The sequence below is a fragment of the Onychostoma macrolepis genome, chromosome 09 (genome assembly GCF_012432095.1).
Source record: "Onychostoma macrolepis isolate SWU-2019 chromosome 09, ASM1243209v1, whole genome shotgun sequence".
Classification (NCBI taxonomy): domain Eukaryota; kingdom Metazoa; phylum Chordata; class Actinopteri; order Cypriniformes; family Cyprinidae; genus Onychostoma; species Onychostoma macrolepis.
Window position 1 is genome coordinate 9,159,911 of NC_081163.1, and position 27,944 is coordinate 9,187,854.

A 27,944-nucleotide genomic window follows, 5' to 3' on the forward strand; every position below is an offset into this window, starting at 1 on the left:
GCCAGACTTTACTACTTGTTTAAATCCCTAACCCTTAGTATGGGCAATGCTTTAACAAACACCACTAATAAGTAGATTAACTGGTCTGCTGCCATGCTATTGAGTCTGTCAGGCAATTTGCTAATTACTTCACAATAAATACAGAAGATATTTTGCACTGTTGTTTTTATTGAGATGCACTGTGGGCACACTGAAATTTTATGCCGTATTTACCATGAAAATCAAAAACAGAGATACAATACAATCATTTTGTTTTGTTTTAGCACAAATATAGGTCACACACCTTTTATGAACATCCTGGTTATATGAGCAAAGAAGAGAAGAAGCAAATAATTTGAATTCAAGGCATCACGGTTGTTTCAAAATCATTCCGATTTATTCTGTCAAAGGCTTGATACTCTCTATTCTAGGCCAGTGGAACCGCTTGTGTAGTAAACACACTAATGGCAGTCATATTATGCATCACATGACAATACTTTAATCCCACATACTGAATCGTGGCCAGGGTATGTGTTAAGGTTGTCAGGATTAATCACGGATTGCAGCATGTGCAAAAATGAGTGCCTGCCATTTTCTTTCCACAGGGGTTTACACAAATGATTACACAGTATAGATGAAAAAACACATTTTTAAGAATGAAGTATGCAAAATATGATTCCCAGCATAAAATTCACCCTGACAGGTGTGCTGTAAATTCATATTGTCCTATAGTTCACCCAAAAACAGAAATTATGTCATTATTTTCGCAACTTTTAACTGTTTTGAACTCAAAACTGGAATATCTGTAGAATCTCTTTGATTTTAAGTTAGTGGGAAAGACCTGCATTCTAAGATTAAAGTTGAGTAAATTACACAACACATACAGTTGCGAAAATGACACAATTTTCATTTATGGATGAACTTTACCTTTAAAATATGACTAGGCTGCTCTCAATAGTTAGCTTACTCTAAATGCCATTTCTCAGTGGAATGGCACAAAGAAAACGCCCCAAACCTCTGAATTTCCTCAAGAAACTAGCATTGTTCATTTCATCACAAGGATCAGTGGATCTGTGCAGAAGTCTCAGAGGAACGTTTGCTTTAGCTGTAAGCAGCAGGATTATTTTTGCATTCGTAAGCTATTCTGACAGAAATAACAATGCAGATTTCTTTGATAAATTTGAGAGGTTTGTGAAAGCAACTTACAGGATTTTTGAGGGGAGTTTCTATAGTTTGAGATCTCTTTCACCCAGAGAGCTGAAACATTCTTCTATAGCCTGCTCTGAGACCCCAGACAGGGTAGAAGGTTTCCACTTTGGACTCTGGTCTTTATCGATTAGCACTGCAAAGTAGAGAGGGGGGAAAATCTGTCAGCTATGCACTGACTTCTCTCTGGGGTTGTTCTGGAAAAAAAACTGGTTAGGTGAGTGGACCTGGCTAAGAAAACGGCAGAGTGCAGAAGCACATTCATTTTAGGTAAAAATAAAATAAAAAATTCATAATAAAAACTCTTTATAATTACCATTAACAGACATTATATCATTCTTAACATCAACAATGTACAGACGTGTAATTTAACTTCTCACATTCCCCCCCCCCCCCATATGCATTCAGAATTTTAAAAATAATGACTTTAAAATTTCAGTTGAGTTCCTGAATTTGAATTTAACTAAGGAAGTAAACAGGACGTGGAGTTGTAAATTAAATTTAAAATGGAATGTAATTCAAAGAAACCAGTCATCTCCAATGTAGTTTTAACAAAAATATGAATTAACCATAAACATACTAGAATAGACACATCATACGGGATATTTCCAGATATATTAGATCAATGCTCAAATTTTACAGAAATGTGTATGTAACGTGTAAATGTAAAATTTAATAAATTACAAACTTCATTTTATGGATTATTGCAGCAGAACACTATACTTCCTAAATTGCTTTAAATGACAAAATTTTGAATGTCTTTGAATTTAAATAAGACAAAGAGAAAATGACTCTTCAAGGTTACATATTCACCAACTCTTTAACGCCAACATCTAATTTGATACACTTTATCAATAGGAACTAATATGTGAATTTTTGAAGAAAATGTGCATCTTACCTGCTCTGACTCCCTCATAAAAATCGTGGCCTCTCTGCAAAGCAAAAGTAAAAACTCATGACACAAATTACACAAATATGTCCCCTAAATGAATAACTGTAATGTGAAAAATGTGCCAACACAGCTTTAAGCTGATTTGATTTGGGTAATGAAATGATAAAGCACTGCATTTACAGAGAATTGCATTACATACCATACAGGCCTGACTGAGTCTATACTCCATCACCAACACCTCCTGCAAACTCATTCTCGCTCCTTCCTGAATCTGCCTGAAAGTTAACTTCAGTGAGGTTGGGGACATTTTGGACAGAGTCTGTAAAATCCAATACAAAAGCCCAAATTTAATACTGACAATAAATAAATAGCAATTTAAATATCTGACTGTATCAACAAAGTATAATCTTTTTATTTTACAACATGAAAGCCAACAGAGATTATATCAATTTGTGTGGCAGTAACAAAAATGGATTGAAAAATGCAATTTAAGTTTTTTTTTTTTTTTAAATAGACTGAGCAGTTAAAATTATGATTTTAGTTTCATTTTAAATTTTGAGTTTTAGTTTTAGATTTGATTTCAATGACATTGAAAGACTTATAAAACAGTGGATGGATGGACTTTCGCTGAATTTTTCACAAAAATGAACAGAAGCTGTAGAAATGTGTTGTTTTGGGTGAACAAAATTGTCATTTAAAAATTTTCTTTGAACTGTTGAATATCTCCCAATCTATGAATTAATCAATAAATTCAAAAACAAAACATAAAAATAAAATGATGTGAGGTGGGGAAGACGTCAAACCGTCCACACATAACCAAAATGTACAAACAGGGAGGTTATACAAGGGTAATGGCCAAGTGTACTGTTGATAAAAAGAGGCCTCGCATGAGCAGAGGACCAGTCCATAAACAGCCTTGTGTTTAGAGAGAACCTTACATGACCTGTTTGGTCATAAAACCTCACATTCGATTCAAACGGCATGTTCTGTTTATAATCACTGTCACTCTGTATAATACAGTATAATGAGGTATTGGTATTATTTATATTGCAACTTTGTTTAGGTCATGAAAGGACAAAAGCAGGAAACAGAATTTCACTCAAAAAAATTATAGTCCACACATATACGGAGCAACAGCAACTGTAAATATTCAACAATAAAACGTCACTATGTCAAACATCAATTTCCTTTCTACAGCTCACTCTAAACAAAGTGATGCATGACAAAGTAGTGCTATGGGAGGAAAAACAGAATGGCTTTGAAATACTAATGAGGTATAATATGATTCAGGGCCCATTACGCAATAGAAGAGAGGGTTTGCATGCAGCAGAGAGCATGCAGACCTCAAATGAGAAGCCATATGCACTCATTCTGTTTCTCTCGCCAAATATTCCAGAAACCATCACACGCTTTACCCAGCTGCAGGAGCAGGACATGGAAACACACTCCTGTATGAAGAACAATAAACCAAACCTCGCTACGACCTTCCCTATTGCCAAGTCATTTTATGAGGTTCATAAAAACCACTTATACACTTCGGAGTTAGAATGAATAAACAGCTCGCGTTAACGCAGGGACAAAGTATAAAATATAATTGTACTTTTTTATATAAACAAAGCAAAATGATATTTGAAATACTATCTGCTTGATATTAATTTGATTTGTGTTTACACTATACTATTCAAAAGGTGGGGATCAGAAATAGTTTTTTTAAAGTCTCGTGCTCATCAAGGCTGCATTTATTTGAACAAAAATACAGTAAACGTAATATTGTGATATAATATTACAATTTAAAATAAGAGTTTTCTATTTGAATATACTTTAAAAAATAATTTATTCTTGTGGTGGCAAAGCTGAAATTTCATCAGCCATTACTAGTCTTCAGTTTCACATGATTCTTCAAAAATCATTCTAATGTGCTTATTTATTATCAATGCTGTGCTGCATAATATTTTTATTGGAACTTGATACTTTTTTCAGGATTCTTTAATGAATAAAAAGTAAAAGAAAAAAACGTCATTTATTCACAATATATTTTGTAATCATATAAATCTTTTCTGAGTTTACCTGCATGTTAACTTGCTCTGCTAATTAATGGAATAATTCATCCAAAAAGTGAAATATAAAAATACTGTCATAATGTATTCACCTCATATCGTCCTAAACCTGTATCAATTTTTTTTTTTTTTTTTTTGTAATTCACAAAAGGGCCATTAAGGTCATATTCAAGGATGTGAATGAGGACTAGGGTTGTAAAAGTGATAAAAAACAACAACAACAGAAATATCTAAACAAAAAGCATAGGCTACACTATATAGAAGTCATAAGTAGCTTTGTGTGAGGACAAGACTGAAATTGTTAATCACAACAATTTTCACTTTTGGGTAATTAAAAAAAAAAAAAGAAGCTTAATCACTATCCCTGAACGCACCTCAGTCTGTTTGAGTGCAAAAGCAGAGCCATCTTTCTTGAGGTTCTCCATGATCTCCTCCACACTTCCAGCTGAAAAGAGCCTGAAACAATAGAACAATAACAAAAATTACAGGGCCAGTCCTGAAAACACAAACACGTATGCAAACCCCATCTGTGGAAGTTTTTCTGCATCATGCTCAAGCAGTCGAGCCAAATTAGTCATCCAATTTAATCCTGGGACAGCAGTTTAGTGCAGCATCAACTGAAGTTATGTAAGGCTCATATGCAATGCAGAGTCAAACGCCACAAAAACAGGTAAACAAGGGGTGTATAGGCTCACGGCAGTTTGTTCCACTAAATGCTCAAACGCTCTGGTCATGGTGGAAACTGAGTTTTGGAGCATGTCCAATGTTTATCAGTCTGATCATTTCAGGCCTTTGATCAACAAACCCAACTTTTTCCCTGCACATGGAATTACGGGCCTTTCAGAGTGCCATAAATTGCTGGAAGCTTCCAAGTTTTACCAGCACCTGAAGGCTGGTGTCTAAAGCTTATCCAGTGAAACAGACACAAACCCAGAAGTGCAACTGATCGGTTTCAAAAGCGTTAAGTCTACTGATTTTAGGCCAACACTGCTCCTGCAGATGATTTAGAGTCACAGTTAGTTACCACACTGTCATTGCCACAGTATGCAAATACACAATTATTGTGCCACTGCCATTCGCACTTAAATATTACAGGTTAAATACAATGCTGATTTATACTGGGGCTGGGAGAGATACAGCTAAAAACATACACTACCGTTCAAAAGTTTGTGGTTATCACAGTTTTTTTTTTTTGGAAGGAAATTCTAATTTTTGTTTAGTAAATATGCATTAAATTGATCAAAAGTAATGGTAAAGACATTTATAATGATATAAAAGGTTTCTATTTCAAATAAATGCTGTTCTTCTGAACTCTTTATTCCTCAAAGAATCCTGAAAAAAAGAAGCATCACTTGTGAAGTAGCAAAGAAGTACCACTTGGTCAAATTTGATCAATTTGGTGCGCTCTTGCTGAACAGTAGCATCATGGATTTCACAAAATATTAAGCAGTACTGCTGTTTTCAACACTGTTAATGATAAAAATGTTTAGTAATCACCAAATCGGTATTTTAGAATGATTTCTGAAGGATCGAGTGATGAAAATAGGTAGTGTACATCAAAAACAAATTGCACAGTATAGGCATTTAAATGACATATTTTGTATCAATGAAGTTTTGTTCTCTGTATGCTTTTTCAGTAAACTGAATTATCAACAGTTTACCTACAATTCTGATTATGAATTATTGTGGATTGATCCAGAATCTCATAAGAAAGAATTGAAATGCACTGGTGAACCAAATAATAAAAAAATAAAGTATGAAAATATTCACACTTATGTTTAATTATAGCTAAATGTTTGATAATGACTCGGTTGTTAAAACAGAAGAAAAACATGTAGTGCACTTACACTGGAAGTAGGGCAAGTGTAATGAATGTTTTAAAGCACATGAAACCTTGTTCTTCAAAAAGGTGTAAATTGTCACTTCGCAGGGAGTTTGACTGACAGGCGATCTGAACAATCATAATGCAGAATCTGCCATTTTTGTCCGATAAACAAACCAGACAGGAGATTAGATTAACATCAGTGGACTTGAACTTGAAAAATAGTGTGTAACGACATCTTTCAGCTGTTAATGTTTATTTCATGCTATAACTAGTAAAGAGGAAGAGATGATCGGTTCACGTGCCGCTTGAACTGAGGCACTACAGCGATCTGTAACAACACATTAAAGAGCCACAAAACGGCATTTATTGTTTGAATTTCTTACAAAATAACAAAATTTAGAAGCTGCTACTTTGTTTGATGTATAAATTAACCTGCTCCGTCTTGTCTGTCGGCGCGCGTTGTCAGTCTCCTCTTTGCTCCATGATGTATTTTTCACTGCGTGAGAACATGTGGTAATGAAGTGTGTGGTAATCAACAGTAATGAAGGCGGGCAGGTCTTTGCGAAGGGTCAATTGACTTCAGCAAGCATCACCAACCATACATGGTCATTTCAAAAGCAATATCAGACTGAAAATTATACTTAAAATCGAACACCTAACCAAAGGTTAGGTTTCCATTTCAAGGGAGAGCTTTAGTTTCATTCTATTCTGGGTTAGGCATATAACAATAAAGCAATGAGAGAAGAGCGTTTAGGTTTACCTGTCGATGGCCTCTGTCTGTTCTTGCAACACGAAAGGTTTCTCAGCATCCAGACTGCTCTGAGGAGACATAACAGCAGTCTGTGTTTAAACACCAGCTGAAGCACATTTACAGGGCTGTATTTCAACCCAGACAGCTACAATCCTCAACTGTCTGTGTGTGAGTATGTGTGAGGCCATTTTTGTCCTGTCAGACACCAAGCTGAAGAATAAGCATAAGAACCATCTTTCGAAAACATTCCAAACTTTTGACTGGTAGTGCCTGTGTGTGTGGGGTGTGTGTGGGGGAGCCTACTGTATATAAGATAAACTAGTGCACTGTTGACTGACTGTTTCAGATTCAAGCCATTTATCATTTCATCTTCTGTGTAGGAGTGTACTGCTGGTCGAACTAATTTACACCCTCCTAATGCTTAAAAGCTGTGGCATGAATCCCAGTGACATTTCATTTTATGCTTTCTCTGGAGATACAGAGACACGGATCTCTCTATTTCAATACATTGTCACTGAATTGTGATTCCATGTCATAGATTCTCTATTAGCACTCTGAAAACAGAATGAAAGTGTCAATATTCCTCCCTTATGTGCTAAGGTCTGAATACACACTATCTAATCTTTAGTATCAAACAATCTACAGACTTTAAAGTGCAACCTTGATGAACAAATGTGATAAGTGTATGGTTTTATGGTTTAGTGACAGCTGCTGTAGATAAAACTCTCTTTGAAGCAGGAGCATTGCCAGACATAAATAACATCATTAGTGCCATATCATAATGCAAAGACTACCGCTAAATAATTCAGTAGTTATTTTATTTTATTTTAAATTAGGCTAATATCAAGATTTGTTGATATTAAAAGAGAATAAAATAAAAGAAATGCTCAAAAGAGGGCTGTTTGTCCGGAGCCTGAAAGCCGTGTGTTATCAGTCCCTCCTTCCCAAGGATTTCTGGAAAGCTTTGTGACGTAAAGACTGTATGAGTCACAATCTTCACTTAGACACTCCTGTTCAACACACTCAACTTCACAGCATTAAACACCGATGGCCATAAATCCATACCATAGTCATAACGATCATAAAGTCATAATGAGTATAATGAATATAGTAAAATACAGCAGAGAAGACTTTGAGCATTTGGACAGTCTTGGGAATACTCTCAATCAAACGAACTTCATGTTCATTATAGCTCGCTGAAACCAGGGTCCATAGGTTCTTATCACATTTTTCTAAATTATATAATAATAGTAATAACAATAAAGATATAGTTATTAAAATTACATATTATTTATATATTACATTTTTCGTAACACTTTTTTAATGAATCTGTGCTGAAGAAAAGTATTAATTAAAAAAAACTGCCGACCCCAAACTTTTGAAAGTTGGTGTTATGGTAAGTTTATGACTCTTTTTTTTTGTCAATGAGATGCAATGTAATTTGGACACCAACACTTTTTAACCTTCTTTTGTGTTTGACACAGGAAAGAAATTCATACGGGTTTGGAAAAACACATGGTGGGTAAATAATGACAGAATGTGACACAAAAAAGTCACGTCTGTTTTTGCCACATACCTGTTCCTGATAAGAATCCAGCAGCTGGGCCACATCACTGTTAGATGGAGACTTCAGATCAACAAGATCCTTCTCAAGAGATGCAATCTGACAGGAGAGACAAATGTTAAAATTCTCAACATCACAGGTCGAAACAATCTAGTGGGTCTAAATCAGATACTAAAAAGCAGAGAAGAGAACGTGTTGTTTACAACAGGAATTTTTACAAGGTGTTTCCTGATGGTAACTGTTGGGGCACAGTGAAACAACATAAAACAGCTCTGATCCAAAACATAGTGTGCTGCTTACCAGGACAGCCTTTTAGGGACCACAAGTGTGCTCCCAACATTGCGTATAAAGGTCACATCAGCTAAAGTTTGCATGCAAAAACAGGTCCACTATCCACAGATACATCCACTGCTAACATAGAAGTTATTTTAAAAACTTTTAGTGTCATCAGCACAAAAAATTTGCACAAGGGACTTTTTCACCCTCATATGAAACTCCTAATTGCATGGATATTTTCAAATTTTCACTGCATTTTCTCATAGGGATTTGCAAACCACTATTCTTTCTAAGGCTGGTTTGGAACAAACTCACTATACTAACATACTGAATAGAATGCATTACACCAGGATATAAAAGGAAGAATGGCATTTTATTCTCCCATCAGGTTCCCAAATGTTGGAAAAATGAATTTCTTCCACATATTTTTATTTTTACTTTTTACAGAGATTGGACTCAGAAAGAATGTCTACTCGATTAATCATTACAGAAATCCCATGTTTTTGCATTATTTTTTGTTTGCTCTTAACTGAAAATCACAATTTTAAAATTTCCCTGACTCGTGGTGATAATGAATGATAATACAGGCTAACTCAGTATATAATTGTCAGAGTTGTTTTACATTGCTCATAAAACAAATTGAATCAGCTCACAACTAGTTTTGTGGCACAAACTAACGCCCTGTCCTCAGAGCCCTTTTGTGGTTATTTTTATCACAAGTCACTTCTGTGTGTAGTGTGTACGCCAGATCCTGCTGGTCGTCTGTCCTTGGCCAAAGGATGTGTGTGTGTGTGCGTGCATGCGTAGGCTTGCATGCCCTTCTCTCCAGCAGTGCCAAGCCCTGGTCCTCATTTTCACCTCTGGCACATGAACTGGACATAGTGTCAGGGCTCGGTCGCCCCCTGCTGCCGAACACTTGCTGGAAAGCCTGAGAAACGCTGACTAAGTCCTCTCCTTTCACTAACTTCTCTCATTTCAGCATCAAATGCAAGAACTGCAGCCCAAAATCCCAGGAGGCCAGCACCAGCACAGCTCCCTTCCAGTCACCGTTACCTTGAATTTGAGTTTCATCCTTTTGAAATTGTCTTAAAACTGTTCTATAATCTTAATAGCTTCTTCTTAACACTGTTCTAACCAGTAGCTGGATGTGAAAACATTGCATAACGTGTGAAAATCGCATTCAGTATATCCAATATGTGTGTATAATAATGCTATAATGCTATAAATTATATAAAAATATATAGAATAAACTACAAGTTTAACAGTGGTGGCCAAAATTATTAGAACACTAGTATTTTCACCAGCTAAAAAATGGTTTTAAGTCAGTTATTTCTATCTTTTGCTGTAGTGTGTCAGTAGGAAATATCAGTTCACACTTCCAAACATTCATTTTGCCGTTAATTGTAATAATCCAGTGAGATTTGTGTTTGCACAAGGAGTCTGACAACAGCCAGTGCTCCACACAGAGATCTGATCTCATCATCGTCCAGTCTGTCTGGAATGACATGAAGAAACAGAACAAACTGAAACAGACTAAATTTAACCTCAAAATGGCCAAATATTGCCTGATAAACTTGCCAGTATATTGGTCAATCTCTATATACATTACCTTGTCCGACTGCACAAAGTGAGTAGCCACCCCGACCCTCTGAACATCTCTCCCTTTGAGGCGGAACCCGGTCAGGGCAAGAAAGAGGCCTAGTTTGCTTTGAAGTCTAGGCAGGAAGTAGCCACCACCAACATCAGGGAACAGACCTATAGAAACAAACACACAAAACAAAAGCCATTTAAAGCATGACATAAAGTAAAAATCTGGACACAAAAATCCCAATCATTTTCTCCAATGAAAAATACCCACCAAAAATTTTATATATATTATATTAATTAATTGATTGCAATGCTTCATGGGATGACTAGTTGATTTACTTTTAGTAAAGTCATACTTTTTTCATATTTTCAAACACTGTTTTGCACTGAATCAAATGTACTGTAATTCAGAGCTGGGTGGGTTGGTTCAAGGCTTCTTTATTGAAGAATTAATTTAAATCCTTATTGAGAAAATGAATACAGAAAAAGTAATTACGAACTCAAGGTCACTGAACAAACAATTTGGCAATGTATTTCAATCCATAACGATTAGTTCTTGCCTCTCTTAATAAGATTTATTCACTGTAGTGACACTCTGCATCTGCTGTGTTTATGCTATACTGTCGTCCTTCAACTTAAGATTGTACTGAACCAATGAGACATGACTTTAAATGCTCTTTACACACGAAAAAAGATTATTTTCTGGCCACAGGAGTATAAATCGGCTTTTTAGGGAATTATTAGAATTGCTTAAGTGATTTCATAAGTAATATTAAAACTGAGACTGAGGAAATACTTGAATAAATGACCTTGATTATATGAGCTATTTAATGGTCACATAAAGCAGGGGAATTAATTTTTTTTTTTTTTTATGCCAAAGACCTGACAAATATTCAAATCTCAAGGGACGCTCTTTGTAAAGTATAAAGGGTGCTGTATATTTCAATATATACAGACCATTTATACTATGTAGAAAAAGTAGTAGACATGACATTATAAAGAAAACATTATAATGTTGCTTCAAAAATCAAGTAGTTGGATGTTTTATTACACTAAAGTCAAAAGATGCGAATAAAAAACTATAAACTATTTTTACACTATTTATTTTGAGGCACCTGCAAGGTTTGTTGCAGTTTGTAAAACCCTAGCATAAACAGTAAGCAAATGCATTTTTCAGTCTGCAGGATGTGGTTATGAAATGGCATAGTGTGGCGCTACAATCTTATTAACCTGATGTGCTTTTTTTTTTAGTAGCAAGGGCTGAGAAAAATAACATCACCCCCCTCACACACACCCAGCATGAGGTACAATTCTGAATAATGCAGGACACGATTAGGTCCCCTGACCTGATTCCAGGAGGCAAATGTAATATCATAAATGCAGATTACGCTTGCCATTCACACAGTGGCTTTGTCTCATGGCTGGCATAGTTTTAAGACTCAAATAGCAAATAATCCATCAGCAGAAGGGGGTGAAGGGGTGGAACCAGGTTGCAGGCGTGGGGGCATTTTCGGCGCACAGATGGCTGGCACATTGTCAGAGAAGGTGCCACCATGGGCGAATACCACAGCTCAGCACAAATGGCTCAAGGCTACTGCTACCATGCTGCTTGTGGTGTTTTCCTTCCGGAATCCCACTTAGCCTGAAGCATTTATAGCATACATGAAAAAAAAAAATATATCAGTTTTTTAAACCACTTTAAAACTGCACAAGACTCCCAGCACTATACTTCTTTCCCAGAAAAGTGTAAACACTATTAAAACATGGTTTGTTTGAGAGACCCCACATAGTAACAGCGGCTCAAACAATGGTATGGTTTTTTATGCCTTATGATGTTCCTTCAATTTATATCTTGCTATAAACTTGAAATAAATAGCAAAAACACATTTATAATTTGTATTTCGTTATAAAACTGGCAGAATTTGAAAGCTGAGCTGTGTGTAAAAGCAACAAAGCACAAAATTGTTGCGATTACTGGTTTACTGGCGTGCAACAAATAATGAATGGAAGACGTTAAATATTATGTCCTCATTTACAGCATACCATGAATAAAACAGTTTGTGAATAGTCACTTAACGTTTACAGCAGAAAAGACAACAATATAACGTATGTTAACAAATTTGAGTCCACTTCAACCTTTAGAACGTTTTATTGCTGTTTAATTAAACAGGCTGTGTGAGCAATGAAAGTTTGGGACGTTTTTGCGGAGTAGGTGGTGGAATTTTCACAATAATGTGAATTGTAAGACACATAATTTGTGTTTCGTTATAAAACTGATTTTGAAAGCTGAGACTTTGTTTTATATTAAAAGCACAAAGCTTAAGCTATTGCTATTGTGTGGCTGGCGCACTACAAATAATGAATGCAATGGAAGACATGAAATATTATTTCCAAGCATACTGTCCCCGCGAGTATGACACATGGTATGATTTCTGCTAATAATCCCACATATATTTTTAGTGTATTAAAAAAGGGTTAAATAAGAGAGCTACAGCGCCCCCCAAAGGAATGTCGATTGAGTGTGTGAGCTGATGTTACGATAAACAGTTGTTCCTGTTCAGTTTGTTAATAAATATCATATTATTGATATTAAGCTGTTTCTGCGAGTACTTAAAATTGACATCCCAGTAAGATGATGCGGTCGCTTGGACGCAACAATATTCAAATCAATTCCAGTGTCCTGGCAACTTCTCCCGGTGCTCTCAACGCGGGCCATTTGCATGCGCAATATAGGCTATACTCTCAAAATATTATAACTTTAATTTCTACGATTTAAATGTCCGAAACATTTCGACTTTATTCTCGAAAAACATTTCGACTTTATTCTCGAAATATTACGACTTTAATCTCGTAATCTTAGATTCTTTGTTATTTTTTAACGAGGCACTAAAACGCCGTCGTAGTTAATCAATCATTATTTATATAGAAACTTTTATTTTGCTGCCGAGTCCAGGGTTGTTATTGTTAGCTAAAACTAAAAATCATAAAAAAAAAAAAAAAAATTAAAAAAAAATTTTTTTGGTACTGAAAAAAAAGAAGTATTATTAAAATCATATATATATAAAAAAAATAATTCTGCTGAGACAACATTTCTTATTTTCATAGTGCTAAAAGAAGAACTAAAGAACAAACTAAATAAATTAAAATGAATAAAAAAACTAATTAAAATAAAACTAATAAAAATGACAAAACAACAAAATTGCTGAAATTAAATTGAAAACAAAACATAAAATCTAATTCAATATATTTTCAAAAACTAGTATATCAAAATAACACTGCTAGAGTCTCATCTGAAAAACAAAACAAACAAACAAACATGTTTTTAAAAAGAATATCTTGGCTCATCTGGAATGTTATTCATCCTAAAAATATTTTTAAATGGTACTAATTTATGTGTAAAATGAATGTGGGGAAAAACAATGAGTGCACATTTTAATTCTACTGTAGACAGAAACATTAGCTCTACCAATGGTGTGAGTCTGGGGAGGGATGTCTGGGATGTGTTTGTTCAAATAGCAAATTGGCAAACATATATTGAAACCTGTTTAAAATAATTATTTATGCAGATTATGCTGCTTATATGACTGGAGTCTCATATGCAATAAATAATACAATAAAAAATTTAATAGGCCATTTTTTAATCAATAGCTGAATTGTAGAGCAAATTCCATGCACACATATTTGTTTAACCACCTCATGTCAAAGAAGAAGAACTATAAGGAAGTATCCGGCTACAAGACTCATGAGTCTGGCCACCTTACTGCAGAATAAACCATTAAAACAAGTGCAAACCCAAAGAGGATTATTCATTCATCTGGGGTTGAGAGACACCGGCTCTTAATGGAATTAGCGGGTGATTGCACAGACACTGTGCATTCACTCAATCAAATACTCACACACACACACACACACACACACACACACACACACACACGTGCACAGACGCTCAACAGATGTGTCACAGATCGTGATTAGCACTACTTCCTGCCACTCTGACAGTTCCGCAGGGAGTCTTCGCCCAAGGCTTGCAAGAGCTGAAGGACGCTGTACAACAGGAGGAAATGCTGTAAAGCCCTCTCATTAAGAGTCCAGAATGAATTACAATAGCCGAGGCAGACTTCTGCCTACATGTGTAGGAGCATGTGATAGGGACAAGGGCAAAGTATTCATCACAGACAATCTGATTTATACCGCATCGAGGCTCCAGACATACCATTCACAGGGTGTGATTAGAACGTGGAATGAAAAGAAGCATGAAAAATTTAAAGCATGTGCAATAAAAACGAGATGCAGCACACATGGATGTATTATGAGAGGATGTTTATGAAAGATGAATGTGGAAACATTCACTTTGGACCCAAAAATGAACTTTTTGTCTTCATTTTCTCACCTTCATGTCTAACCACGTATTTTCAGGATGAGTAAGTGATGACAGACTTTAAAGTTTATGACAAGCTCAGTTTCTCTAAAAACATCAGCAGTGGAATAACTGTTAACTAATTTTAGGAAATGAATACTTTTAATTCTGCAAATAAGCATTAGTCAAAAGTGAAAGTAAAAAAACGATTAAAAGTCACAAAAGATTTTTGTTTCAAATAAAGTGTTCTTTTGAACTTTCTATTTGTCAAAGAATCGTAGAGAAAATGTATCACTGTTTTCACAAAAATATTACGCTAAGTCATTGTTTTCAACATTCATAATAAGAAATGTTTCTTAAGCATTAAATCGGAATGATTTCTTAACGATCGTGTGACACTGAAGACTGTAATGGCTGCTGAAAATTCAGCTTTTCTATCACAAATAAATTCCTTTTTAAACAATATTAAAACAGAAAACTGTTATTTAAAAATTGTAATATTTCATAATATTACTAATTTTACTGTATTTTTTTTTTTTGGTGAGCATAAATGTTAAAAAACATGTCAAAATCGTAAAGATCCCAAATGTTCAGTAGTGTTAACTGTCATGCTTAAAAAAAACTAATTACCAAAGCAAGTTGCATCTGCAAGAAATTTTTGCAATAACAATGGCTTGTAATACTGAGAGTGCCAAAAATCTTTGCTTGTACTCTGTTTTTATACGTTGTTCCCCAACACAATTAATGTCACTACGAACTGAGCTGTCCACCTAGATCAGATGAGAGGTTACGAAATTAAATCTACATACTGCAGTGCACGAATCATCTGTTGGCTCCACGGTTGGAACGAGACCCACCCACTTACATATCAGCGGCAGATTGATCGGATGCTGTCGGCATTGCCAAAATTCCTTCCATGAGCAAAAGGGAGATTGACGCTGTCTGTGGAGCGTTTTAGCATGCCGCTCATTCAGAGACCACAAGCATCAGACAGGTGCTTCAATCCACACCATCTCTCAACTCTGTTTCCACATAAAACTGATCTGAACAATCTGCTCTGAAAGATTGCTTTGGAGAGGTCTTTGGGCCAGGCAATGATTTTAGAAGAAAACAGATCACACAGGGTTGTTTTTAGTATAAAAAATGTGTGCTGTGTCATCTCACACTGATCTGCTTGTACTTTGGCTGGTCAAGATTTGATATATCAAACAAGTAATATTTGTGAAAAAACCTTACTGTAATTATAAGTGGACCCCAGGAAAAAAAATAGATTGCTCTCATTCTGGCGGCACCCATTCACTGCAGAGGATCCATTTGGTGTGAGTTAGTGATGCAATGCTACATTTCTCTAAATCTCTTTGGATGGAGAAACAAACTCATCTACATCTTGGATGGCCTGAGGGTGAGTAAATTTTCAGCAAATTTTGGCCGAACTATTCCTTTAAATTGATATGTCAAAACTACTCTTTCTTTTTTGGCAAATGGTATGCTTTACATTTACTTTTCACATCCATATTTTGGGATAAAGTACTATTGATTTCTGTGAAACCAAAGTCATCTTGCATTATTAATGAAATCTCAGATTATAACCCAGTTACAGCCCTCAGGGAGAGAGAGGAACACAAGCTGCCTCTTACCAATGCCCGTCTCTGGCATGGCAAACAGTGTCTTCTCAGTGGCCACACGAAACCGTCCATGAACTGAAAGACCCACACCCTGCAGGGAGAGAGAAAAGAGTACAGATCAATAACTGGGTACAATGTTCACAGATGGAGAGAGCCGTAGAATGAGGGTTCAAGTACAGGAGCAGTTCACCCAAAAATGAAAATTCATTATTCATCCTCCTATTTCAAGTCCATATAACTCCATATAATCCACAAAACCAGTCATAAATTTTGCGAAATTGAGATTTATACATCATATGAAAGCTGAATAAATAAGCTTTCCATTGATGTATGGTTTGTTAGGGTCAGACAATATTTGGCAAATGAAGTTCTTAGCAATGCATATTACTAATCAAAAATGAAGTTTTGATATATTTACGGTAGGAAATTTACAAAATATCTTCGTGGAACATGATCTTTACTTAATATCCTAATGATTTTTGGCATAAAAAAGAAAAATCAATCATTTTGACCCATACAATGTATTTTTGGCTATTGCTACAAATATACCCCAGCGACTTAAGACTGGTTTTGTGGTCCAGGGTCACATATGCTATATTACAGTCATATAGCTCTCTTTGAGACATACACTACCATTCAAAAGTTTGGGGTTTGCTTGATTTTTTTTTTTTTTTTTATGTTTTTTGAAAAAAACGTCTCTTATGCTCACCAAGGCTGCATTTATTTGATCAAAAACACTGTAAACATGTTAACATTGTGATATATCATTACAATTTAAAGTAATAGTTTTCTATTTTAATACATTTTAAAATGTAATTTATGCCTGTGATGGCAATTTTCCGCAGCCATTACTTCTTGTAATGTCTTCAGTGTCACATGATCTTTCACTCTAATATGATCTGGTGCACAATAAACATTTCTTACTATTATCAATGTTGAAAACAGTTGTGCTGCTTAATATCTCAGTGGAAACTGTGATGTTTTAAAAATGACAGCCTATGGTTACTATAAATTGTCATGTTAGGTATATGATTTATGTGAAAAAAGAAAAAGTGTGGACAAAGTTCATTTGGATCATGGTGAACCATATGCACAGTGTCAGAACTTAAGCCTCTCCCTAAGCACTGTTGCCATAGTGAAGCACCAACACCAGGTTTGATGATTTAGCAGTGTTTGAGACCCTAAATCACGACAGCATCGCCTAAGCAGCAGACGCAGGAATGGAATAACAAACAGTCACTGATGTACGGCACACCGTATTTTTATATGCTCTGAAACTTCACAGCTTGTTCACAAACCGTGTAGGATAAGAAACAAATGGTACACGTGGCACAACAACAACACAGCAACCCTAGCAGACAGCTGATACTCTTGGTGCATTACAGCTGAATGGTTATCAGGTCTTTTAGCACTAATAACTGATTAATTCTGGCCAAATATCATCAATCTAATGTGCTGATTTGCTGCTTAAAAACATTCCTTATTATTTTCAATGTTGAAAACAGTTCTGCTGCTTAATATTTTTGTGGAACCCAAGATCATTTTTTAAAACAGAATTTTAAGAGTTCAAAAGAACAGCATTTATATGACACAGAAATCTATTGTAATATTTAAAATGTCTTTACTGTGACTTTTGATCAGTTGAATAAATCCTTGCTGAATAAAATTATTCATTTGAACGATAATAGCATTATATAAACCATTAGCCATCTTGCTCTTTAGATAAACTATCCTCAAAAATTAGAAACAACTTCTGAAATAAACATCAGGAAGTGCAAAATTTGAAAACTTGATTCGTCTACAACTTTTTCCATTGTCGCCACTGCAAAACTCAACCTGATTCTGTCATAAAAAAGATGAGTAGAAGACAGCATCATCGTCTTAATCGCTTCAATATATTTAACTGATGTGAGCATGACTGACATGGACTCATCTAGTTAAACAAAATACACATAATAAAATCAGTTATTACGAAACCAACTGGGGGCTGTGTTCTCAACGGGCTGCTCATTTAGAGACAATAATCATCTTCTCCTGGGGGATTTGAGAAGCATGTTGTGATCAGAGCAGTACATGTGTCCCCTACATGACAACTCATTAGGGTGATTACGATAAAGTGAGAACAACCATCCAAACTATCACAGAGTCAGAGCAAACTGAATAGTTTGGTAACAGCATTTTCATGTGGCAACTTAAGTATTCTGAGTCAAACGGGAAGCACATGTTGTAGCTGGAGGCATCAAATCATTCACCTAGAAGCGGTGGAAACTCTCATCGATTCTCCAAAATGTTTGGCTGGAATCAGACCGAAAACTTGCAGCCAGCTTCTAAATTTAAGAATCAGCTCCAGGATGGAAAACAGTACCTATCAAAAACACAAGCATCTACTCTTTAGGAGACTAATATGGAACATAAATTTAGTCAAAAATGTTTAAAGACCATCTTTAATCTGGTGGATTTCTAATATGAAAGCACTCTGGAACGTTTCATCATAGATATCCCAAATGAAGGCAAACAACTTTATCAGGTTCTTGGCAAACCACTCAATCTAAAAATGCCAGAGGTGGAAATTTCTAAAAGGTTCCTGTTAACTTAAAAGAGAAACAGTCAAGCTTAAACATACACAGCCACAGGTAAGATTTAAAACATTTTTTTATTAACATCTAGTTCAAATGGTCATACACCACAGTTCAAAGGTTTGGGGTTTATTTATTTATTTTTTTAATTAAAACTTTTATTCAACAAGGATGCATTAAGTTGATCAGCCATTTATAAAGATTTCTGCTTTACAATAAATGTTGTTTTGAAGCTTCTACACATTTATTTTTCTGTATCTCTGTAAAGCTGCTTTGACACAATGTGTGTTATATAAAGCACTGTAGAAATAAAGGTGACATCAAATTATTTTTTAAAAATCCACAAAAATAATAAGCTGTACAATTTTTTGTCCACATTGATAATAATAAGAATTCCTTGAGCAGCAAATCAGTGTATTAGAATGATTTCTGAAGGATCATGTGACACTGAAGACTTGAGTAATGGCTGCTATAAATTTAGCTTTGATCACAGGAATAAATTCCATTTTACAATATATTCACATATAAATCAGCTATTTTAGACTGTAATAATATTTCAAAATATAGTTTTTACTTTACCAATAAATGCGCCAACCCCCCCAAAAACCTTTGAATGGTAATGTAACTTTTATGCCCAATAAGACCGAAAACATACATAATTAGAAGACAACATGTCCACTACAGAGAAAACAAAGTTACATTATGAATTGTGGTCTACATATTTCAAAATGCAACAATGCACCAGTTCTGTGTAGCTAGTAGCATTCAAGCGGTCTTTTTATATAACAGATGCCCTTCTCTTTCCGGTCCTCTGTATAACTGCATCTGTCCTGTGGCTCTGCTTAATTATGATTTACCATATGGTGAGCATCAAGCTACTGAATCACTAAAGGCGTGATTTTCATTACATAAACGAGATGGTCAAAATTAACTTGGCAGAGGTCATACGAAAGATCATTTTAGGGCTGCAACAACGAATCGATTAAATCGATAAAAATCGATTACTAAAAGAGTTGGCAACGAATTTCATAATCGATTCGTTGTGTCGCGCGACGCGGAGACGTTTGATTGTTTAAAATAATAATAATAATAAAAAATAAAAAAATTTAGTTGAGCGCGGAGCGGAGTGAACACACTCGGTCTCTCTCGCGCACTGATGCTAGCAGAGTTCGGCGCCTCATAGACAGGGCGGAGCAAAAATAAAAAATAAAAAATAAAAACGAGCGGAGGTAGAGGAAATATACATGGCGGAGGCAGAGAAATCCGTGCGACCCAAGTCATCCAAGGTGTGGGAGCATTTCACACTAAATAAACAGAAAAAGTGTGTTAACTGCAAAATATGCAAAAGCGGCATGGCATGACACGGGAGCAGGGGCGGCGTTTCCGTATGGCAGAGTGTGGCAGTTGCCATACCCTAGCCCATTCAGGTGCTGCGAAAAATTATCCAAACTTGAGTTATTATTATTTTAAATCAGAGGGTTTTAAAAAATAGTTAACTAATGATAAGCATTAAAAAGAGCTTGTCAGTAAAACTTCGTAACGCCATTGGATCATCAAGCTCTCAGCGAAACCTCGTACCTTCACCCCGCCTCCGTTCAGATGGACGCGCCGCGCACAGCCTGGAGACAGATCTCCGCTTTTTCGCAACGCAATTGCATTGCAAGACTAAAGACACGTTTTTATTCACTCGCCTTTTTTGGACCATTCATTTTTCAATCTGTTGTCATGTATAGCTATTAGCTACACTGCAATAAAAGCTTTTCTTACTTAGTAATTTTGTCTCGTTTCCAGTCCAAATATCTAAAAAAATCTTAAATCAAGATTACTAGACAAGAAAAATGGCATGAGAAAATTAAGTGATGCTTAAAACTTCTGTTTGAGATTATATCTCATTAAGATTATTTTTCTTACCCCATTGGCAGATAATGTTTTAAGCAAACAATCACTTAATTTTTCAGAAAACAAGACATAATTTCTTTTGCTATTTCATGTGTCTAGTAAATGTATCTTGATTTAAGATTTTTTAGATATTTGGACTGAAAACAGGACAAAACTACTAAGTCAGAAAAGCATTTTTTGCAGTGTATATTCTGTGCTTTGTCCCATATAGGTTATTAGTGACAAATATATTTGTGTGTGTTGTACTTTTTAATTTAATTTTAAAGTTCTTTTATAGCACTTGGTCATCTTAAGCTGTGTTTAAATGTGGTGTATAAATGAACCTTGCACTTACTACAATGATGGTAATAATTTAATGAATAAGCTTCAAGTGAACTTGAGAGAGAGAGAGTGTGTGTGTGTGTGTGTGTCAGTGTGAGAGTTTGTGAGTGTGTGCGTCTGCGAGTGTGTGCATCTGAGAGTGTGCATCTGCAGTGTAGTGTAGAGAACAAGTTCTGACATTCAAACAAATCCTCTTAAATTTTCTGATTTGTATTGTTCTTTATTTTTTATAAATTATTTATTGTTCTGGCAGCTCAGGTGGCACTTTATTTAAAAAAAAAGTCTATATATTTGGCAGATGTAAAGCATACATGTGTATGTTTTTTGTGTTAGTCCATTTTTATTTTATTTTATTATTATTATAACAGCTCACGGATGTTCAAGGAGCAACATGTTTGTGCACTTTCTAAAGATTTTAGTTCTGTTTTTGAATAAAGGGTTGGAAATGAATGCTTTTTTTCCCTTCTTTAAAAAAAAAAAAATCCAATTCATCGATTAATCGAAAAAATAATCGACAGATTAATCAATTATTAAAATAATCGTTAGTTGCAGCCCTAGATCATTTGTGTGTGTGTTTGATGATTTTATTTAAATCTGGAGTGGATCTGGCCTATATCTAACTGCTCTACCCAAATCCGTAACACTGAATTTATTATTATTTGTCATTTATAATTTATCATTTATTCATAAAAGATGCCCAAGAGTGTGGTGTCACATCCTGCTGCCCATATTCGTTGCAAGGTCCAAAGTAGTTTTGCATGCTGTGACTGGAAATGAACTCAAAATCCCAAAAGACTAAACACAGCCGCACAAGCAATTCAGTGGGGTCCAAAAGACCATCGTTATGGTGATCCACAAATGTTGACTATACGATCAAAGCAAACAGAGGACATTCTTACAAAAGCTGCAAATATGCAGAAGAAAAAAAAACAGGAATAGCTGATAAGGAGTGACGGTCAGGAAGGTATTAAAGGTGCGGCGCAGCCACCCCCTGACAGGCCTGTGTGAGGGATCAAAGAGATGCTCATAGATCACACTCAGCCACCGACTGATACACTGCAGGTGTGAGATATGATGTTACGCCTCTCATGAGTGATTGCATATTTCTTCCATTACTAAATGTGTTCCATAAACAGAGATTCAGCTGGACCACTGGAGAAAATCATTCTGATGTTCATGGTGATTTATTGGATAATCTACTGCTATTTATATTGATAGGACTATTATGTCTTTCTTACATCTCTAAACAGGGATTCTGGAAAGCTGCTTTAGAATAAGTATGAGAGGAACTCAGACACTTCAGGGTGTTAAAACTGGATTAACATTTCTTTATATTATCAATGTTGAAAATGAAAATGTATTTATAAATGTCTTGTCTGTCACTGTTGATCATTTTTAATGTGTCCTTGCTGAATCAAAGTATCAATTTCTTAAAAAAAAAAAAAAGTACTAACCCCAATCGTTGATGCAACAACTACATCTGAAGACAACAAATACAATTTAGTATGCAAATAAATAGAACCAATCACAAAAAACTATGCAAATAATGTTTACAAACTTTGCTAGCAGTTACATTTTGAATAATCAACCCAGGTCAGCAGGAGATTTCAAAGGTTTTATTTTAAATTTATTTACAAAAATATAAAGTTAATAACAACTACAAATATTTAACATAATGGAGACTAATAAAAGAAATAAATCAACTAAAAAAAAAAAATACAACTATAGCTCATTGTGATCATATCCATTAATCTACACGCAATAGAAATTTTTTTTTCTATGTAAAAGAGCCACTTAAAATCATTTAAAAATATATATCCCATTTAACTAACTAGCATACAGGTTTGGAACATGAGGATGAGTAAATAATAAAAATGGTTTTTGAGTAAACAATCTCTTCAAGAAATGTGCCGAAAAAAGATGAAGAGGAAGAAGTAGTAGTGGAATAATGCAGTGCTGCCTTGCAAACGCTGTAATAACATTATCTGTGATTCTGCAGCTACTGCCCATTTCTTTTTCTCAAATATCTGAGCAAATGGAAAAATCCATTTCTAAACCTTAGAGACATCTGAGGTCAGAACACGCTCAGTGAACCGGCATGGTCATTCCATTCAGTTCAGAGTCCTCAGCTGAAACATATCACGCAGCAGCTATGCATCAAACGGCTCAGACCAAAGGATGCACAGCCGAATCAGCGCACCTCGACCTTGACAGAATCCCTGATCAATTAAACACCAGGAGCTGACAGATTCCACCGTGGGGCATTGCTCTCCTACTGCCAGAACCTCATGAATCTACGAAGACCGTAATATTTCAAATGCTCTGTTGTGTTAGTAAAAGAGGGTTTCAAATATATTTACAGTTAACCGCTAAAGTTAGTACAGGTTAATATGTTTTTTTCAAAGGAATAATTCACCCAAAAATGAAAGAAATTGCTGAAAATGTACCCACCCTTACGGCATCCAAGATGTAGTAGAGTTTGTTTGACCATCAGAACAGATTTGGAGAAATTTAGAACTACATCACTTGCTCACCTATGAATCCTTCGCAGTGAATGGGTGCCGTCGGAATGAGTGTTCAAACAATAATAACCTAAAAGTAATCCACGTGACTCCAGTCCATTAATTAATGCATATGTGTGTGTAATAAACAAATCCATCAAGACGTTTTTTTTAACTTTAAACCAAAGACAAGTCCTCTATCCATAATATTGCTATCTCCAGGGAAAAAGTTGTCTCATCTGAATCAGAAATATGCACAGATCAAGCAAAAACAGTTCTAAACAATTATGGACTTTTCCCCCTTTTTTTTGGTATTTTGGTCAGAAGTGACGGTTTAAAGTTAAAACAGCTTAATGATGGATTTCTTTTTTTTTACAAACATGCAGCTTTTCACTTCTCAGGATAATAATTGATGGACTGGAGTCATGTGGATTGCTTGTGGATCATTGTGATGTTTTATTCAGCTGTTCTGACGGCACCCATTCACTACAAAGGATCCATTGATGAGCAAGTGATGTAATGCTAAATTTCTCCAAATCTGTTCTGATGAAGAAACAAACTCAGCTACATCTCGGATGGCCTGAGGATGAAACATTTTCTTTGAGTAAACTATTCCTTTAAGAATTAAAAGGAATTTTAGGCACCTCCCGACTGAAGCAGAATTGTTTGTCATTTATAATTTTGAGTATACATTTTTTGAATCCATAATTATTTGTGATGCATCTCTAACTGCAACTGTAATTAATTATTAAATGAATGACTTTAAGGCCTACATGTAATGTGCAACAAGAATATAAACAAAGTTTTACTCAAATACAAATCCATAGCCTACCAATGGGAGGACACTTGAGAACTGATTCATAAGAAATCAAAAGATAGTGTGCAAGATCAGCTCACTGCTGACATCTACTGGATAAAATACACAGCGCAGGACAGAAATTAAGAGGATTAAAAGAGGGGTTTATGACTCATAATAGTGTGTCACAACTGGCTTGCAGCTCATATGGTCAAACATGACTGCAAGATATTGACAATTGCACTAAAAATACATACAGTATAATAACATATAATGTATGATTTTCATGCATATGTTTACAAATGAAAACACCTAGACTGTTCATTATGCATGAAGCCAGTGGCAATGAGAGTCCTACTGTTTTTGGACAAATTCTAAGTGACACAATGAAAAGAATGGTACGGTTATATGTATTGTTTTATATAAAGCAGGACACTTTGTCTCTCATTTATTTTTACATTTTGTAAACACAAGACAAGCTGGCCCACATCGCCTCTGGCCCTCTGGTTCCTTTAATGCCATATTCTGCTAAATTAGGACAGACAGCACCATCTGCTGGTGAACTTGTGCAGCAAGATTACAATTTTAGATCAATACTTACTCCTCCCATTGTAATTCCATCAATTAGAGCCACATATGGTTTCTGATATGTACCTAAAAAGAGTTCAAATTTAAAAAAAAAAAAAAGTAATTGATTAATAAAAAAATTATTTAAAAAATCTGTTCATCAATCCTCAAAAATGGCAACAGAGGTGAGAAAACATACCAATAGTGTTGTTAAGAATATATTCCTCACGGAAGAAGTCTTGAGCGAGAGAATCGCCTGCTTTTCCAGCTTCTGTGACAGCTGGGAAAATATTTTTTGCATTTCTGTGTGAATGCCAGATCTGTTTGACTGCATTATCAATGCATAGATCCATTTAAAGGCCGGGACGCACCAAGCCGACGGTCGGGCTAGTTTGTTTGGTGTGTTTTACTCGGCTCTCATCGCACAGTTGCGTCGGGGCCATCGGCGAAAGGGAGAACTCTGATTGGATGTTCAGTTTAGTGTCCGAGAATTACAGCGAAAGTGATGAAAACGAACATGTAAATGTTTGATCATTTTGCCTGTGTTATTGGCAGCTGCATTCATTTTGGCACAGGTGTGTATTTTTATTGGAATTTTACTATTTCACCCCCATTTCCTTTAATAAATCTATTTTGCACTAGGTACAAAAATTGTTCCTCTCAGGACCTTTTGGACAAAAATGTCCCCATTGAAACCCATTAAAACTGCTATTTTTAATCGCAGTGCCGTTTAACTGAAAAATGATGCAATTTTTGTTAATAGGCTTTCATTCTGTTGGCAAGGCTTTAAAATTAATTTTTTTTTTTTTTTTACCAGATGGTGCCATTTTTTCAGGTTTGGTCTATAAAGCAAATACTCGCTTTATACCTGTTTTTTTGCTTCTGCATATTATAGAGCCAATTGGATGAATAATGCAACTATAATTGTGTGGGTGTGTTGGTATGGATGTCAGAGTGTGGTTTGTATGTGTGTCATAAAAAAAATTGTGTGTGTGTGTGTTCTTGTAATATTTGAGAGAGAGAAACTCTACTGCAAATCACAAATCCAACCACTGTGTGCACCAGCAGAGTTTTGCTGGCATCATTTTTAGATATCAACCTCAAATTTGGAATACAACTTTGGAACACAATTTTATTTACTACAACAATAATCTGCCATGGGTCTTCTTTAAAACGAGACCAAACTTAAGTCTGTGCTCCCAAGCTTCAAATTTGTATGACCATTTTTGTCCACTATGGACCTGTGTTTTTTTTATTGATGCGCAAGGGTTAAATGTTACGTGATCTTTCCCAATCATTCTAATACGAATGTTTTCATAACAACATGAGCCGCTTAAAATGATTAAAGTTATCAACGTTACTGATAGTCAAAATGGTAAGCAAGCGCTGCTTTGTTTACGTTTCGTATATCTGCATTTATCTTGTATATCTTTGTTTCGGTTTCTCCTTTTGAATGACGAATATATACTATTGATAGCTGCTCAAATAGACAGTTAATTCCTCTCACGCATGCGCAGAACGCACATGTTAGTTTGCCATCGGCTGTAGTCTGTGCAGTGTGTACGAGCACAGCTTTTTGGTTCGACAATGCCGACAACACCATCTGCTTTCATTGCTGCTAGTTCTTTGAAGTCGGCTTGGTGTGTCCCGGCCTTAAGAGTGAATGAAAAACCAAACTGTATGATTATCTTACATAAATACCTCTGATATCCCCACCAGCACAGAATGCCTTCTCCCCTGCCCCTTTAATGATCACTAGATCTGTGTCAGAGTCTTTGTCCCATTTCTACAAAACACAATGATTAAAACAGGTTAACAGTCAGAAATTTTCATATGAAGTTGGTTTCCAGGTTTCCAGTCTCCTCTAACCTTGAGCTGAGGGTAGATGTGTCTGATCATGGTGAGATTCAGAGCATTGAGAGCTTTGGGTCTGTTTAGTGTGATGACTCCTGCATTCCCAACTTTCTCAAACAGAACTTCAGACCCAGCTTTACTCGACATCTGAAATGGGAGACAGTAATAAAACAATATTCAATGGGAGAAACATGTAGAATTAATACAATCTTATAACAACACAAGTCAAGGTTTATATATATTCTTTTAAATGTTTTTTTAAATAAAGTTGCAGTTTTAATAATTTCAGGCATTTAAGCACAATACATCAAATGAAAAAAAGACAAATTATTTCAAGCATTATATAAGAGACACCAGGCCAAAAGGTTTTTAGGGTCATAAAAAATTAAATGAAAATGATCATACATTTGATTAAATGTGTCCATACTCTTGACTAGCTGAAAAATGATCCCTGCTTAAAGCTCAAACTTACCATGTGTCCTTGTATTCTCTGCAATCTGCAGATTGATCGTAATCTGTATGGGATAAAATCAAAGATGGTGTTACTGTTTTTTTGTTGAGTTTATCATCAAACTGTTATACATATTGCTGGTATTTTGAATATACAGTAGATTATGTTTATTTATTTATATTTATCTCTTTTATTATGGAGTAATACACAACATTCCCTTATACATACATACATACATACATACATATATATACATATATATATATATATATATATATATATATATACACACACACACACACACACACACACACACACACACACACACACACACACACACACACACACAAAAGTGTAGTTTGTTTCTATACGTTTTCTAAAATCTTTACAAACATGTTTTGCTGGGTTCGATTTACGCAAACATGTAAACGACAGATTCCTTTATTGGCTATTGTATATTGTCCAAACTTTACCTCATTCATTCTTTTTTGGAAAAGAGACCTATGTTGCACTGTCTGCAGATGTCCTACACATCAAATTGCAAGCAATAATTCAATTCTGGAGTCAATACGCATAACGACTCCATGATAACATCAAACCTGTGGCACTTGAGGAACACTCACCTGTGAGCAGATGTTAAGATTATTAATGACATGGCTAAAACTCAGACTTCAGCTGATGTTCTGGATCACTGTACACACAGAGGTTTTACCCTGTCGCTCTGCTTCAAGATGTCATGGTAGCGCGACACCATCGAGGAAATCTCGCGATGTATCACAACAGTCCCGACACTGCCCACTACAGTTCCATCCGCGTTTTGCCATTGAACAATAGCACAGATTTTGCTCTTTTTTCTTAGA

At 35.4% G+C, this 27,944-nt stretch overlaps 1 protein-coding gene across 1 annotated transcript; it reads right to left on the reverse strand.

Moving 5' to 3' along the window:
• Nucleotides 1-148: 148 nt before the first annotated feature.
• On the reverse strand, nucleotides 149-27,865 carry hibch (3-hydroxyisobutyryl-CoA hydrolase). The gene is made up of 14 exons (XM_058787690.1): nucleotides 27,708-27,865; nucleotides 27,106-27,148; nucleotides 26,649-26,780; nucleotides 26,481-26,565; nucleotides 24,979-25,059; nucleotides 24,814-24,866; nucleotides 16,132-16,210; nucleotides 10,160-10,305; nucleotides 8,287-8,373; nucleotides 6,720-6,778; nucleotides 4,509-4,590; nucleotides 2,277-2,396; nucleotides 2,084-2,117; nucleotides 149-1,321 (listed from the first exon to the last, which is right to left on the reverse strand). Exons 1-14 carry the CDS (start codon nucleotides 27,737-27,739, stop codon nucleotides 1,206-1,208), a joined length of 1,149 nt encoding a protein of 382 aa, XP_058643673.1. The 5' UTR covers nucleotides 27,740-27,865; the 3' UTR covers nucleotides 149-1,205.
• Between the last annotated feature and the right edge of the window lie 79 nt (nucleotides 27,866-27,944).

Excerpts from the sequence above, each read along its gene's own strand:
- hibch (XM_058787690.1), bottom strand. The coding sequence starts at position 27,739 with ATGTCATTAATAATCTTAACATCTGCTCACAG. Across the intron at positions 25,060-26,480 it reads TGCTGGTGGGGATATCAGAG|CTGTCACAGAAGCTGGAAAA; the intron begins GTATTTATGTAA and ends ATATTTTCCCAG. Across the intron at positions 10,306-16,131 it reads CATGCCAGAGACGGGCATTG|GTCTGTTCCCTGATGTTGGT; the intron begins GTAAGAGGCAGC and ends TTGTTTCTATAG.